Source organism: Anguilla rostrata, chromosome 17 (genome assembly GCF_018555375.3).
Source record: "Anguilla rostrata isolate EN2019 chromosome 17, ASM1855537v3, whole genome shotgun sequence".
NCBI classification, from domain to species: Eukaryota; Metazoa; Chordata; class Actinopteri; order Anguilliformes; family Anguillidae; genus Anguilla; species Anguilla rostrata.
In genome coordinates this window covers 27,356,839-27,372,869 of record NC_057949.1, presented here as the reverse complement: position 1 = coordinate 27,372,869, position 16,031 = coordinate 27,356,839, and the positions used below count along the sequence as shown (strand labels likewise).

Here is a 16,031-nt window from a genome sequence, read left to right as displayed (position 1 = left end):
TGGGGAGGAGGGGAAACGTTGACAGCTCAGATTGCCTGCCTTTTGATTGGCCTGTTGTTTTTTGATTGACAGAAGGCCAGCCATGCGCGAGGACTACAAAAGGTTCTGGGCCTTTCCCGCTGGGGGCGTCTACAGAAGGCTAGGGGGGCGGGGTTTCTTGCCTCCTCAGTATGAAGATATAAGCACACGCAGGCAGTCAAGCTAATCTGTTGCATTGAATTTGGACCTCTTCCCCGATATCTTGCCTGACCAAATAGCAAAGCACGCTTCTGTAAATACTGTAGTAGTTCACGTTTGTTCCATTGTACTTTGTGTCTCAGGCAGTAGATTGGGACTGTATTAAGTGCGGTTTTATTGTTCTGTTTTTCATGCTCAAGGCTCTGCTTAATGAGGCAATACAATATGTGTAATTGCTTGTTTTTTTTCCCGAACACTGCCTGTCCTCTTTTCAAGATTTGTGTTCTGTTTTCCGCTGCTGCTACCGCTACGGTTCGGACGAGGGGGGGCGGTGTGCCCCATACGCAGGTGCATGCAGGTACAGTCCAGCACCTGGGGCCATTCTATCACCCTGCATCAGGCTGTCTACCTGTCAGTTCACCACACCTGTGTGCTGTTTGGTCACCCGCAATCCTTACAAAAAAAATAAAAATAATAATTTAGGCACATGCTCTATTTTTCTTAAATTCATTACATATATTTTTTATAGTTTAAACGCAACATTTATTAAATAGCCATCCTTAAACCAGCGAGCTGTTTTTTGAGGGTGTACTTGGGCTTGACCCGGGCATCCTTTGCTGTGATTGGATGAGTGTTCCCACTCAGACCCAATCAGAGAGGAGAGCTGCAGTACTGCCACAGCACACTATCCCGTCTGTAATGGGAAACTCTTCAAACTGTTGGCTGCCGAACCTAAACTTGGGATTTGCCAGTGACTACAGCACAGCAACATAGCAGCCAAAACAATTAGCCTAGTACAGCCATGTTGTCTAAGTCAGTGTTCTAGAACTCTGTTGCTTTCAGTTACCAGCAGTGATTGTTACATCATCAGCATTAGAATGTTCAGTTAAGAACATTCTAATCACATATTTGTGATCTCACGCCTGAAAGGGTTAAAGAGCTGGTCAAAGCCACCCTGTGCATTCTCGAGCTTCGGCACTGGCGGCTATCCCAGAATCCTCCACTTCCTTCCCAGTTCCCACTCTGCTCTAGTTTCAGGTATTCCACGGGGGCCTGGCTTGCCCTTACAGCACTCAGAGCCTGTGTGTCTCTGTCTATGTGTGTGTGTGTGTGTGTGTGTGTGGAGTGAATGAGACAGCAAGATTTATACCGCCATCTTACAGAGACAGAGGCGGGAGAGAGAAAGAAAGAGGGTGAGGGAGGGAGAGTGAATATAAATTTCAGTTGGATGGGATAAAAGTAGCTACGGGAGAGAGAGAGAGAAATGGAAAGAGAGAATAAGGACAGTTATGCCAACCCAACCCCGCCCCGCCCCCACCCCCCGCCACTCCCCCCAGCACAACCTGTCTGTGATGCAAAATGCCTGTAACGTAACCTGCATGTTCATGCAAAACCTGATCTCAGATCAGTCTACAGACCGACCTGGAATCTCAGGGCTCACAGGCTGAGCTGCTGAGGACTGCTATCATACTCTCCAGCAGGGAGGAAGAAGCCCCACCCTAGTCTTCCTCTTCCTCGTTTGATCAAAAGCTCTGATTCTACCTTCACTGCACGAACATCACTGCATCCCTTTCCTCGCTTGAAGGCAAGAATTAACATCCAAACAGTGGTCTGATTTATATCCAGAGACTAATCTTTAAATAGCTAATAATACTCATGAGAACAGAACTCCTAATTTTATCTCTTGCAAATTAAAACTGTGCAATACAGCCCCCCCCCCACACCCCCCCAAAAAAAAAGGTTAGGTAAGGGATACTGAGGAATCCTATATTTTCTGTTTTAGGAAGAGAGTAACTAAAATATCATGCCAAGAGTGTGGCTACATTGCAGGGGACTTCACTAAGAGACAGGAAGTGATGTCACTTTCTGGCACCGCTGTCACCTCATCTGTGTATGTATCCCGCGGACACCAAACGAGGTGGGAGAAGCCTTCACATCGCACAAAAAGTCACACATTCGTTTCCTCCCCATTTCCCCTCGACAACAAAAGCCTCACACGACGCAAACAATGAATTATTCTACAGCTGTGACTGTCAGCCACAGTGACACACACTTCACACAGGAACACAAAGACAGAATTATACTGCCGTTTGCCAGCTTATCGGAGAAGCCCGGAGTAGCGTCAGATCACGGGCTAATGAAACGACAACGATTCAGGATGGGAACTCTCACCCCTTTGGACGCTGATCCCGGAGGGAAAAGCTGTTCCCATGCAGGGAAGGCAGATCCATCAGTGGCCAGGACTGTGGAAGAGGGGTTTGAAATGGCCCCGATTGGCCGAAAGCTGAGCCAGTTAGCCCGCTGGCGGCGCCCCACAGAGAGACGTGTGTAGACGCAGCGGGAGGAGAGACACCCACAGCGGGCAGGAACCGCGGCTGATCCCCCCACACCAGAGGTGGGCAACGGGGGCCGTAACTGTTTCTGGTCTCCATGCCAACTTCTGCCCCTAATTATTTAATTACCCCTAATATTTACGCCATCTGACATGTCGCCCACATTTCTTGATAAGTGAACGAATGACAGCCAAAGACTGTTCCTGTGTCCCTAAATGAGATGCATTACTGTGAACTAATCTACGAGTGAACCAGTGTTGGTGTATGTAGCCAATTAGCTCATTTAGTCAGAGTAACTGGTGGAAACAAAAACGTGCACACACACACCGGCCCTCCAGGACCAGAACTGCCCACCCCTGCCCCACACAGCAGCCCCGGGTCAGGCACCTCCATTTGAATCAGGGGTGTCCAATCTTATCCGAAAAGGGCAGGTGTGGGTACAGGTGTCTGTTTCAGCCCTGCGTTACAACACCTTTATTCAACTAATTAACTAACCATGGTCATCAATCAAGACCTTGATAAGTAGAATCAGGTGTCATAGTGCTCGACAAGAACAAAAGTCTGCACCCACACCGACCCTTTTCGGATAAGATTGGACACCCCTGCTTTTAATAGTCTAACCTTTTAGACACCAGCCAAACTTCTGGAGATCAGCTACTGACAGTAAAAAAAGAACAGCATCTGTTCTCAGCACACATTTAGAACAGAATTCTCCTGTCATCTGTCATTTCTAACCAGTATGTAGAGATCTTAAAATATGTGTTTGACCCAGGACTCACACCGTTTTCAATCTGGGATCATTTTTATCACTTAAATCCCCCTCTTTCATGCTACACATGTACCTCCTGCGTTACTTTCATGTTACAGGTACCTCCATCCAGCACTTATATTGTACTTTGTATCACTATCTTGATGTTGTAGCTAGTCATGCCTCCTAGTTTGACTTAGCATAGGTTAGGTCAGACAGAGTAATATTCACTGTGTGGACTGGACTTAATGCGTTCATGGCTATGAATAACTGTGATAAAATGAGTATTATACCTTATCGGATCTGTGTTTTGTAGTTGTTCCAGTGACCATCGTTACGCACTTACTGTACGTCGCTTTGGATAAAAAGCCTCTGCTGAGTAAATGTCATGTAATGTAACAGCAGCCCTCTGTGTTTAATATGCGCGATTACATACAACAGCAAAGGAGGCGATGGCCTGACTCACACACACACACAGCGTGAAATCAGTGAACAAAACTTCACTGTTCGGACAGGAATAATAATCAGCACTGTTCTGACCGAGTCATTGTTAAAGGGGCCCTTTAAAGACCCACTATTAAATAACCAAAGAGCACATTCATTTACATTTACAGCTAAACATTCTGCTTCACTTTTCTACCACTTAATTTCCACTGATCTTATTCAGGTGTGCATTACACAAGGCGACATCTTCAAACAACTCCGGGAGGACAAAGACGATCGAGAGGACCGTGTCACTTTAAACACAGCCGCTCGCCGGTAAGACACCAAGCCCTTGCCTGCTGTTCTCTGAAGTCATAGGCAAGGAGACATGGACACCTCATAAAACAAGAGACAAGACAATGATAATGTTATTATCAGTGCTTGCTCAAAATGGATGTGAGCACAAACAAGGCCACTGATGTGAAGAGGGGGTGCACTGGGACACACTGTCCTGGTGGGGCCAGGCTATGGGCAGCAACTATTTGTCATTTGTTACAAAATATATTTGGGGGTTAGGGTGGCCTGGGAATTCATAGCTGTGGTCCAATGTGCAAAAAGCAGCCTTTTTATTTGTGGATTTTGGAGATAACTTAACACAAACACCAATTTTTAAGTTTTAATAAAATTGAGCTGCAGAAAAAATGCACTCAGTACTTTCCCTATTGGATCGACACCCCAGTGTCCAAGAAGAAGACCATATTAAACCGCAATGCTGAGCAGCACCGCCCAAAAACAAGGCTTCCGCCCACAGCAATGAACACCGGCAGAGTCTGGCAGAGCGTTTCGGGACCGTGCACGTAAAAACAGTGCCTCGCGCAGCCCTGTGCTGAAACGCTATTAATATTAATACGCTGCGCGCTGAGGTATTTTAAGGCTTTCCCCCCCCGTGCCCCGTGCCCGCTTCATTAGATAAATGAGACCGCGATACACAGTCCGCTCCCAACACACCCTGCCCCTGTTTCCCCACAGCCACAACCAATCCATGCAACCACTACAAATATATAATATATAAAATACACATAAATATATACATTTATGCTACATACGCGTCTTGTAGCTTCCATAACCATTTATAACTCATCCAGGTCAACTAAACATCTGCTTTCTGAAGGAGTATCTGCAGTATCTTCCATTTTTTTTTACTTATAGAGGGAGAGCTGACAGATATTTTAAAATAATAATTTCCACCAATCACTCATAAATATAATACAGCAGGTGGGACCCCGTGGAGATTTGCGATATTTCGCTCCTTGGCTGCGTGGTTCCTTTCAAGCGCTCAGTGCAGGATACAACAGCCCTTGCTTATTTTCTGGCATCTGTATGTTTTGTGATTCACTCTCTAGATCTCCGCCAAATAAGCACGCAATGACTAATAACATTGGACTTCGCGGTAAGACAAACGGAGCGACCAGCTAACCTTTCGAAGCAGCGTTCCCCACCCGTCCCACATTAACACTCACCGCGCAGAGACCGGCCGCCTGATGTGCCGTTGTTGACAAGATTGGAGACTGCAGAAGAGAAAAATAGGACAGCCACCAGTCTGCCCACGAATAATTCCTTGGACTTGGACTCGAACGTTTAAATTGCGCCGCCGTGAGGCGAAATCTGACACCTATAATTGCCGGGCAACGGGTTTCAAATGAACTATAGAAAATACCAGAGGCTAACGCAAAATCGTCAACATTTCTCTTGTGAGAGAGCGCCCTCTAGTGAGCATTATGAAACACGACAATTACGGATGCAGATGTTCCATGGGTTTTTGTCATGTGTGGAACTACCCAGGAAATCATTTTAAAGTCGTTTTTTTGATTCACGTAAAGAAAGTCAATTCAATTCAAATCCAATTCACGACAGTACACTTACATATACTACAAAAGGGGCCATATTACTTCAATCTGTACTTATTGACAAATGGGAATTTGGATTGACACTGTAACCTAGAAAAGCCTTTCACCTAGTTTTACAAAAGCAAAATATCTCAAAAATGTTGCTTCAAAAACCATCTTTCGACTTTGTCATATTCAAATCTTGTACAGTACAGAACATGTTCTCAAACTGATATTGGTTTAAACACAGATATTACTGTTTACATAAACAAACAGCCCCAACTGGTCCACAAAATGTTGCTTCCAGCAGCAACATGGGTATCCTGACGAGGTCTATCATGTAAAGTAGTGCTGACGCCCAATTCTGCATTCTGATTCTGCATCTGCGGACATTTTAAAAAATAATTTCACGATTTACCCTTTCAACATCGTTTTTACTTAGGGCATAAATATTCTTTTTTTCATTTTAATATTCTTACATTATTTTGTTTATTTATACCGGAGTAAGCACCAGACTTTTATGTTCATTTTTTCTCCATTTAATTTTACTTTGATCTCCTTTAAGCACGCTAGATATATTTTTTGTGTGTGTTCAGCACATTGTGCTGCAAATACGTATGAAATGTGCTCTATAAATAAGGCCTGATTGATTGACTGAAATCTGCTTGGATTCAGCGGTTTTACATGGACACCCTTTAGTGACTGTTGTGCCATTGGTTTGCCTTTTAAACTGAATGCTATGCACGTGCTGCTGCCATCTTGGCCTGGTTTCTTCTTGAGATTTCCTGGTTAAATAAAGGACGGATAAAAGCCCAGAAGGCCTGGTAGTTCTGCAGGCATTTCCTTGATATTCTGAGCTTTTGTGTCCCACCAGGACACCAGAATCCAGCGGTGAATGCGCACTTCCATTTCAGGTTGAAATCACGCCCCAAATAAAGTGGCTCGCTCCGCGCCGAACTGTCGGCCGGCTGTGTCCGTTAATAGACACGGTCTACCACTGCGCTTTTTTTTACCGGTCTGTGAAAAGCAACACAAATCAGCGTCTAGAAAGCTTTTTACTCACTCCCAAACTACAGCGAGGGGGGGCTGTAGAGAGAGAGGCTGGCAGGAGAGTATGAGCACGATTTCGGTGCGCCGCGATCCAGAGAAATAATCTGCGCCGACAAGACGCCGTGAGCGAATCGGAGAGCGTGACTGCTGTCCACGGTCTGTGAGCAAGACTGCGGCACGGATTGGACTTGGATTGTCCTGGATTTGGCCCTGGGCGTTTCACTCCTCATCACAGCCTGATTTACTACATTTAAGGTGATTCTAATATATGTACGGATGGACTCTGCACAACACAATGGTTTTGTGACAATTGGAAGTAGCCTCGTGTGGGAGCTGTTCACTGGCTAGATGTCAGTTTAATTAAAACGGCCCTCTTTTTTCCCTAGACTTGGCCATAAATAACCAATGCAAAAGGCTCAGACCGCAGCCAGCCAGCAGCAAGACCAATAATTTCATAGGTAGCGGCATTCTATTTATGCATTCACAGCACATTCATAAATCTGACGAGCGAGTTCGCCACGCGACGGGCGAGCTTGTTCGCAGAGACGGCTTAGTGGAGCTGCACAAAAACAACATTGCGGCGCCATTAATACGGCACTCTACCGTCTGCCATAAAAACGCCAGTGGAAACGTAAATATTACATTATTACACAGGGACGCCCAACAGTCGTCAAACTCGCAGTGTTTCCACCACAATAATGCAGAGAATGGCTGGTGTCGTCGATCACTTTGATTTGCTAGAGGGAACCGCACAGCTGACAATCTGTGTTATTAGATGGATGCGTGTTCAAGGGTTAGTTGGTGTGTGTGTGTGTGCGTGTTTAGTCCCGGTGTTAAGTGGTGTTTAGATATGTTAGTCCCAGTTTTAGCTGGTATGTGTATGTGTGTGTGTGAGTCCCTAAGTTGCCTGGATAATGTGTGCATGTGTTAATACCTATGTTAGCTGGTGTGTGAGAATGTGTATGCATGCTAGTCCCTATGTTAGCTGGTGTGTGAGTGTGTGTGAGTGAGTGTGTGTGTGTGTGTGGCCCGTTTGGCCCAATATGTGACGGGGTGTGCACAAATCCCAGTGTCAATGCAGCCTTTGACTTTCACCAGCTCACCAGTCATCCCCCCTTCAGCTCACAAGGACTGACCAACCATCCACGCTTTAGCAGCCCCCATTCTCGCCCCCCCCCCCCCAACCCCCCCACCCCGTCAATACAGCACGGCTTCGACTGATTAACGGGCGAAGCTGATTGGTCGTCGGCACCGCTGCCATTGTGTAGCGCCTCGTTCTCACGGAAACTTCCCAAACGGGCACAGAGGCGACGGGCCACCCTCAATCCTCGACCCGACCCGGTTCGGTCCGGTCCGAAACCAGCGAGGTGCCAAACAAGCGATGAGGCATGCCGACCAGCAGACAGCTCACCCCCCCCCACCCCCCCCACCCCGTGTCAGGGGTCGTTAGTGAACCCCAAACGCGCACACACAACGTGACTCTGGGGAGCACGTGACCTCAGCCCGCCGCTCTACCTGGTAGTAGTAGCCATTGTCCGTCTTGTAGGTCGGCGGGGTGACGTTGCGCGTGCCCAAAGCCGTCTTCAGGATCTCCTCGCAGCCTGAAATGCAAAGAGGAAGAGTCAGACACACAGTCACAGACCTCTTTCACACACACACACACACACACACACCCTCACACAAAACCCACTACATCTACAAACATATCTGTGCACATTTACTAATGTTAGGATTAACAGCAACAGTGTATTTTTCATGCATACTAATAAGGTATTTAATGGTTAATTATAAATTTCTAAGCAAGGATATTGAAAAAGCACTACCCGTTAATATTTAGTGAACATAACAGGCAAAAGACACAAGTAACTATGGCAGCACCAGGACACAGCAGAGAGCAGATAGCAGCTATGGGGCGACATAGCTCAGGAGGTAAGACCGATTGTCTGGCAGTCGGAGGGTTGCCGGTTCAAACCCCGCCCTAGGCATGTCAGGTCTGAGCAAGACACTAACCTAACTGCTCTGGCGAATGAGAGGCATCAATTGTAAAGCGATTTGGATAAAAGCGCTATATAAATGCAGTCCATTCACCATTTACCAGCTATGCAGGAAAGTGTAAAGCAGATGAGACTCAGCCTGTACCAAAATGAATTAAATGAGATTTTAAAACACCCGAACACTCAACACAGCACTCTCAGCAGTAATCAATGCTCCAATTAAACGGTAAGAGCCGGCACATAGAGAAAAATAAAGAAATAATGAAAGCGCTACGATTGGAACAGTATAATATGATACGATGCAGATTAATAAAACGTAGTTTAAGCTATTACAGACTAATTCAGTGCAGAAGCACCCTGTGGCCAAGGTCAACCCGGCCACAGTCGAAAACAGTCATAGGGAAGCAGTTAGATTCCCATCAGCGGCACACACAGCTTATGCAGAGAAACTGCTCAATAAAAACTGTAATTGGCCTTGAGAGTATTAATCTCCTCTGTTAGAGTAATGGGGCCCAGACGAAGGTGAATGTCCCGCTCTTTACTCTAAAATGGCCGCTCTGCTCAGCCTGAGCTGCAGGCAGACTGACGGAGGCCCTGACCTGAGGAGGAGACGCAGGTAACCCCCACCTGAGACGGGTTAGTGCCGCTGTCTGGTCTACATCCTGCACCGGTCTCTGTTAGTGCCGTTTCAATAGGAAAAAATTCATGGGCGCGCGTGCACACACACACGCACACACACAGGCCCACACACACACATACACACACAAACAAACAAAGACACACACACACTGCTGAGGCCCCACATCCCTCACCTTTGATGGCAAAGACTCCATGGCAGAAGTCTTTGAAGTTGATTCTCCCCTGTGCGTTGGGGTCCAGGTATTTGACGAGCTTCTTCACCTGGAACAGAAAAGTCATCAAATAATTCAGTTTAGTGTGTTGAGGAAAGAATATATTGTAATTGATCATTCTCTCAGGATCAGCGTTGCCAATCCCAAGGCGCACAGTTGACATTGACGGCAGTTTTAATTGCTCTTGACCGGGACAGCGTGGCTCCCCGCCCCTTTCTCTGCGCAGGAGCACTTTAGCGGCAGCAGCGGGGGCCGCCGCTCCCCTCCTAACAGAGGCGCAGAGGAGCCGTCACCCGCCTGCCGCTCACCTGTCCAAAGACACGGTGAAGCCGGCACTTCGGTCCCCGGCACATTAATGGAAGGTGACAGGGTGGCCAGGACTTGGGCTGAATGCCAACGTGTCAAAATCCCCAAACCTTCAGTCGTCTGTGTCAGCAGCCAGCTTTGAGATGCTAACACACAGCTTTTAAAAAAAATTATTATTCATTTAAAACAAATATATACGAAAAGGCTCAAAATCACAATGCGCACTCCTTAAGAAATAAAATTACTTAGTCCCAGTACAGAGACATGCGTAAATATCTCTAGGCCTACAGAAAATAAATCCTGAAAGATCGCCCGCAGAAGGGTTAGTAAAACGCGGCTGGTTTGACTAACGCTAACCATACGTGACTAATCGCAAAAGGTGAACAGCACAATTGGCTGCCAGACTAAATTAAACGCTCGCAGTAAACCCAATTAATAGACTAAATTGCCCGTCGGAAACCAACAGGCTGTCAATTGACCGGGGATAATTATTGTGACAGCCCGGGGCCAGACGAGCTGAATGTTTGGACAGAGAGAAGAGGAGGAGGAGAGAGCTCCTTCAGCGCACCTGTCATCGTCTCGCGCACAGCAAAACAACCCGCGCGGAGGCAGTCTTCGAACTCGCTCAGTTCTGGAATCACAGCAGTGGCTACAGGCACGTTTCGTTCGTGCATTCGGCGTCCCTGTTACCCGCTGTCAGATTCGAGTCGTTCGCTGCAGACCCGACTCGACGTCATTACTGTCGCAGGCTACAACTGCCTGCTTTTCCATTTTATTTATTTTTTCTATCGATTGCGCACATTTCAGTCAGCTTCAAACTGTTACAGACTCTATAATTTTAAAGGACCGTTTAAAATTAAATATTGCCTAACTTGTCAAGCAAAGACATTTGGAGTGATGTGCAAATAATGCGGAATTGTTCTCCGGTTGCCATCATTCTTTGCTCGTCCGATCTGCCCTCGTCTGTTTGTCTCAATCAATGATGCTCATCTCCTGGTTTGTACGTGCTGATCACCATGGCTTCGCTTCGCTGTTTATTTTTAGCGCGAACTGGGAGAGAGGCAGTTCTGCATGGTTACTGCTGGTGCCACTCTGCCAGCTCAGTGGCCTGAAAAAAACAAACAAAACAAAACAAAAAAAAAACACTGCTCTGGCACCGTTCAATGGACAAGGCGATAATCATAAACAATCGGTTTTGGCTCCGTTATAATGAATCGTTTGGGGGAAATGTCACCAGGCAGCTAGGCCGCGTTCCAGCAATGCTGAACAATGATGAACTTCTTCCATGCCGACGCGCGCCTCAATGGTGACCTGTTGTGTCCATCTAGATCAGGGGCCTCCGTCATCCTAGCTAGTTTTACCAATAGCCTGTACACTCTGAGTGCTGTTGGCCTACATTGTGCCCTCATAACCCAGTTACACTCTGCCAAGTTTGGGACCACAACACAACTGTGGCTTGTCCATCAGCACAGCACTGTTTGGGGGGGTAAAAACTATAGACACATGTTATGGTCTTCCCTCTTGTCCTTTTGCCTTCTACTCAGTACTTAATTGATCAATTAAAACAGCTAATTACGCAGCCAAATCACCACATCTGGTTTCTTGTGTCGGAATTTTTTTGCTTATTTAGGGTGAAAACAAAAAATATAAAATATAAATCAGCCTAACCTCAACTCTTCCAAGAAATGAACGAACATCACTGAACTAGATCAACCTTTTCCATTGTCTGTTCTGTGTTACTTCTGTATTGGTGCTATTTTATGGGATGGCCTGCGCTGTTGTTATATCTTTTATTATATTATACAGCATGTAATTTAATATCATCTGTCGACAACTGCAACTGGGCTCACCTGTTGTGTGCGAAGGACTGCTATCAGCTAAATGAAGAGGTTTTTACTTGCTCAGAGATTACAGATGGAAAATAGCTCTTTAGCTAAATATGGCACCTGTTGGTACATTCATCTGCAAAAATGCTTATTATTGTCCACTGACACTGTCAGATAAATGTAACAAAAACTACATTAAAAAACAGAATAGCCAAAGACAAAACAGAAGACTTTTCATGCCTGTCTGAACTGGATATTATGATGCACTCAATGATATGGGTTAATTTCCTGAACAATAAACAAGCATTGCAAAATTTAATAGCAAAGCCATTACTTTTCATAGCAGATGGCAGTAATTCAGGGAACCTCAAATATAAATTATTCAACTCATCTGCTGGGCCATGAGCTGTGGGTGGGGGGGGGAGGGGGGATGTTTTGCTTTGACGGTGTGGTGCCATCGGGCTGGAGAAAGCGCCACAACCTGATTTTGAAACTTGACCATATGAACGGCACACACACATGCACAAGTCTGCACCTGAAAATGCAATCACCTCACCAGGGACACCAACCCTGAGGCGTGTGTGAACAGGAAAGAGATGAACTGAAGAAGACCCGTTTGTACATTCATTAAACATTCAAGCTCCAGCGTCCATCTGTTAAACTGGAACACGGTCAATCAACCAATAAACAGACGCCCGTAATGTGAAAGGAATTCTTTTTTTGTCTAAAAGATGTACAGTGTAACAATATGTACCTTCCAGGAGAATAATGGAACCACAGTGCTTGAACGTCACCACCACGTGACTCTGAACAGCAGCGCGCACTGAAGTCTAAATTGGGGGGAAAACGCAACTTGTGCGGCGGCCAATTCTACCCAGCTGTTCAAAGACGACACAGTGAGCTCAAACAAGCTGAACAAAGTACGGTTTAAATCATTGTAAAACACTGCACGGCCACGAATTAAAAACATCCATTTTGTTGAAACTAAAATAGTGTATCATGACATATAGTTTCTCAGACATAACACCGCAGCTTTAATTTGTAGTAGGCTACAAAGCAGCTGCATGGTTTCATAAAATATAGACTTTTATTTAATTTGTCTGAAACTGCTATTTTTATTACTGATTTTTTCATAAAATTAACGAGGTTAATGTCGGTCTGGCTAGGGACACTTTCTGATCATCTTTATATTAAATGAATGTTGTTCACTCCAACGAGTGTATGTGTGTTCAAATAAGCGTCCTTTTTGCAGGTTTAACTCAATAAACGGAGCACTTTGAATAAAGCGGTACATTGACCGTTATAGTAATGCTTTACCCGGAACTGTGCTGCAGTGTTCGCGCGTAATGTAATGACGCGGTAGCCGATTGACGCACGCAGACAAATACCTGCAAGGTACTGATGAAATCTGGAGTATTGTGGACTGAAGAAACGAAAAGGTGGAGGAAAAAACCCCACGTCGTTAGTCATTGTTCCGTTTAATTACTTTTACATAACAAAGTTGAATGATATTTAAAAATACTCAGACATGTCCTTCAGTACTTTAAGCAATATCCTTCTATTGTCTGTCCTAAATTCTTCAGGCCAGCACAATATTCTGAACTAAGGCCACACAATGTAGAGATGCATACAGTCAGTAGTTTATCAGCCGCTGTATGATATCATAGCCAAGAAACAGTCTGACTAATATCAGTTTCAGACAAAGCATAAGACAGACACACCAAAATAATAGCCATTAATCAATTATTATTGGGACTGTTATTAATAGTATGTTTTTTTTTTCTTCTGGCATATTTATCTAACTATTATTCTGATTGATGAGCCAGTGCATTCTTTAACTGTTGTGTGTCTGAATTTTCTCTGTTTCAATAACTTGCAATCACATGGGAGAGGAAACAGCTAAATCTAAATGGCCAGGGTAATGATTTTGGCTTTGATTGTGCCCGTGCAGATAGTGTCAATGCTCAGTAATGTGTCTTGTCCCTTCTACATCTTAAACACGTCACATTACAATACAGTGGTTTGGCAGGAATTCTTATCCAGAGCTGTAGTGGAGAACATCAGTGTTAATCTCAAGAGCAGAACAACGTGATAAGAAGTCACAGAGGCCCATTTATAATCTCTAGGCCAAGTGTAATATTAACCAAACTGAAAACAATTTGTATTGTAACAAGAAGATATGATCAGACAGTTCGCCTATCTTTACACAACTATGCCTACGAATACCACTATCAAACAGGAAATACAAGGAAAGAACAAGGGGAAAAAATAAAGGATATGCAAATGAGGGATCAGGGGAGCCATCCTCCAATCGGAAGAGGTGAGTCAGAAGGCAAGGAACTCACTAAGAACGAACCTCACGGCGTATTTTCAAAGAAACTCCTTCCAAATAAATAAATAAACAAATAAATGAACAGTGGCCTCAAAACACACTTTTCCCACAGTAAGACTCCCTGAAATGACCACCTTCTGGTACAGGAAGCTAGGGCCTCGCAGTGAAATGGCTGCCGCCAACACCGCCACAGGTTACAATTTTTTTTCATTTAACAAGCAATTATATGCCTTTCTAAAATGGCACATCATCTGCTGTGGACCTATAATAGACGCGTCACAGGCCTAAAAAATTATTTATGAATATGGATCTATGAACAAAATCAGCACGAAAAGGAAATAGTTTTTTCTTATTGTTGAGAACCCCGCATGGACACCCTGCTATGGTGACGTGTAACGTTATGTCGCATTGTCACGGTTCAGGAGATTTGGAAATTCCCAATTTGGCAGACAGATTGAAAACCGGAGGTCGAGTGTCAACAGTGCATGGTGCAGCACACAAACGTCCATTCTTACCAGAAGTTACAAGCGGCGAAGTTCACGGGGTGACAAGGTGATTGTTAAAGAAGCCGATTCATAGGTTTCCGGTTCAAGTCCCATTTAACTAGAGGGGGCATTGCCGTTGTGCCCTTAAAGTAGGCTACAATATGAACGGCTAATATGTCAAGCTCTGTGTACATCTCCTTATATAAAGACAATCTGCTCACACATTAAATGTCCATAACGCCTTTTTAAGGTAATGTAACTTTCTATATACACAAACGTAACTCATCCTCACAAGCGATACTTTGAGAAATACATTTTTATTTATGAGACGCAAATATGAAGCGGAACTACGATACTAATATGGAATGGCTTCATTTTATTGGATGTACACAACAGAACAGCTATATGTATAGGCTACGTGCTGTGACACAATGGTATCGATTTGCGGTCTCCATAACCACAGTGCATTGACATTTTTTTATTAATTAATGGGAAAATGTGTTTAGAGAAAATGAATAGGGCTACTACATAATTTATATTACAAACAAGTAGGTTGTATCAGTCACAGTCGTGGCTTGTTATAACAACCTGTTTGCCAGTATTGTTTCCCTAAATTAATAAAATGACTTCATTTCATCCTTCACAGACGCGGCTTGGTACAGAATGCCGATTTTATATGCGTTTGATTACACACACATTAAATGCTATTATATACACCGGTTAGTCCGATCAGCGTTAACTACCCTCTGTATATCCCTAACAAACGGACTCTTACCTCGTCATTCCCTTGACCGAACTGCAAACCGAGGTCGACGAAATGCTCGACTCGAATGTAACCGTCCGCATCCTCGTCACACACATCGAACACTTCTTTCAGCTTCCTCAGGAACTGCAGGAGCTGCTCGCGGTCGGGAAATGCACGTCCGTCCATCCTCACGAGAGCGTCGCGGATCTGGAAAATATCAAAGGTCTTCCGACAGAATGCAGGCGGCGAGCGCCATCGTCGCCCTCCTCCTCCGCCGCTGCGAGCGCGAAAAGCGTGACATCATCAGCATCAGTTGGTTAAGGGGAAACGGCGGAGGCGAGGGAGGAGGAGGTGGACGGCGCGAGAACATCCGTGATGGAGCTGTGAAAAATATCAAATAATTACAGGACCTGTCTCACCAGCTTGTTTCCATGCCAACATTTTTTTTTTTTGCCAACTTACTGTGTTTAGTCCAACATAAAACCAGGTACAAGAGAACCAATGGAATCCGTTACCGATTATCTATGCTATGAACGATGGTCTCTGACGCAAGCAAAAATGATAATTTTGGTCACTTCTGGAGCGAAAGGCTTGGAAACATTCTGCATAAACCTTCTATAATTCCAATTTTGCGATAGCCTACATTATAAATGTTGACAGTATTAGGCTCTCAAGGATGGTGCTGGAAAGATAAACATCTTGCATAAAAACTACCATAAAAATACGCACATTCTTGATAACATGCAAAAATTATTGTGAGGGTTCGGAACACAGGTTTTTAGTATATGTTCAGACAAATGTAGGGAATAGATTATATGGCTTGTCTGTCTGCCACAAAGCACCGGAGTTGGTAAAGAATAGTAGGTTGTCGTCGA

At 44.8% G+C, this 16,031-nt stretch overlaps 1 protein-coding gene across 2 annotated transcripts in view; it reads right to left on the bottom strand.

The window, feature by feature from the left end:
• The window catches only part of rab11fip4a (RAB11 family interacting protein 4 (class II) a), a 42,215-nt gene extending 26,700 nt beyond the window's left edge, over positions 1–15,515 (bottom strand). The window contains exons 1-3 of one of the 2 annotated variants that reach the window (XM_064314866.1): positions 15,187–15,515; positions 9,424–9,511; positions 8,133–8,218 (exon numbers count right to left, since the gene is read on the bottom strand). In XM_064314866.1, coding sequence (XP_064170936.1) covers positions 8,133–8,218; positions 9,424–9,511; positions 15,187–15,342 — 330 coding nt within the window. In that variant the 5' untranslated portion in view covers positions 15,343–15,515. The remainder of the gene's footprint in view (positions 1–8,132; positions 8,219–9,423; positions 9,512–15,186) is intronic. The other variant, XM_064314867.1, reaches the window with a different exon arrangement.
• Between the last annotated feature and the right edge of the window lie 516 nt (positions 15,516–16,031).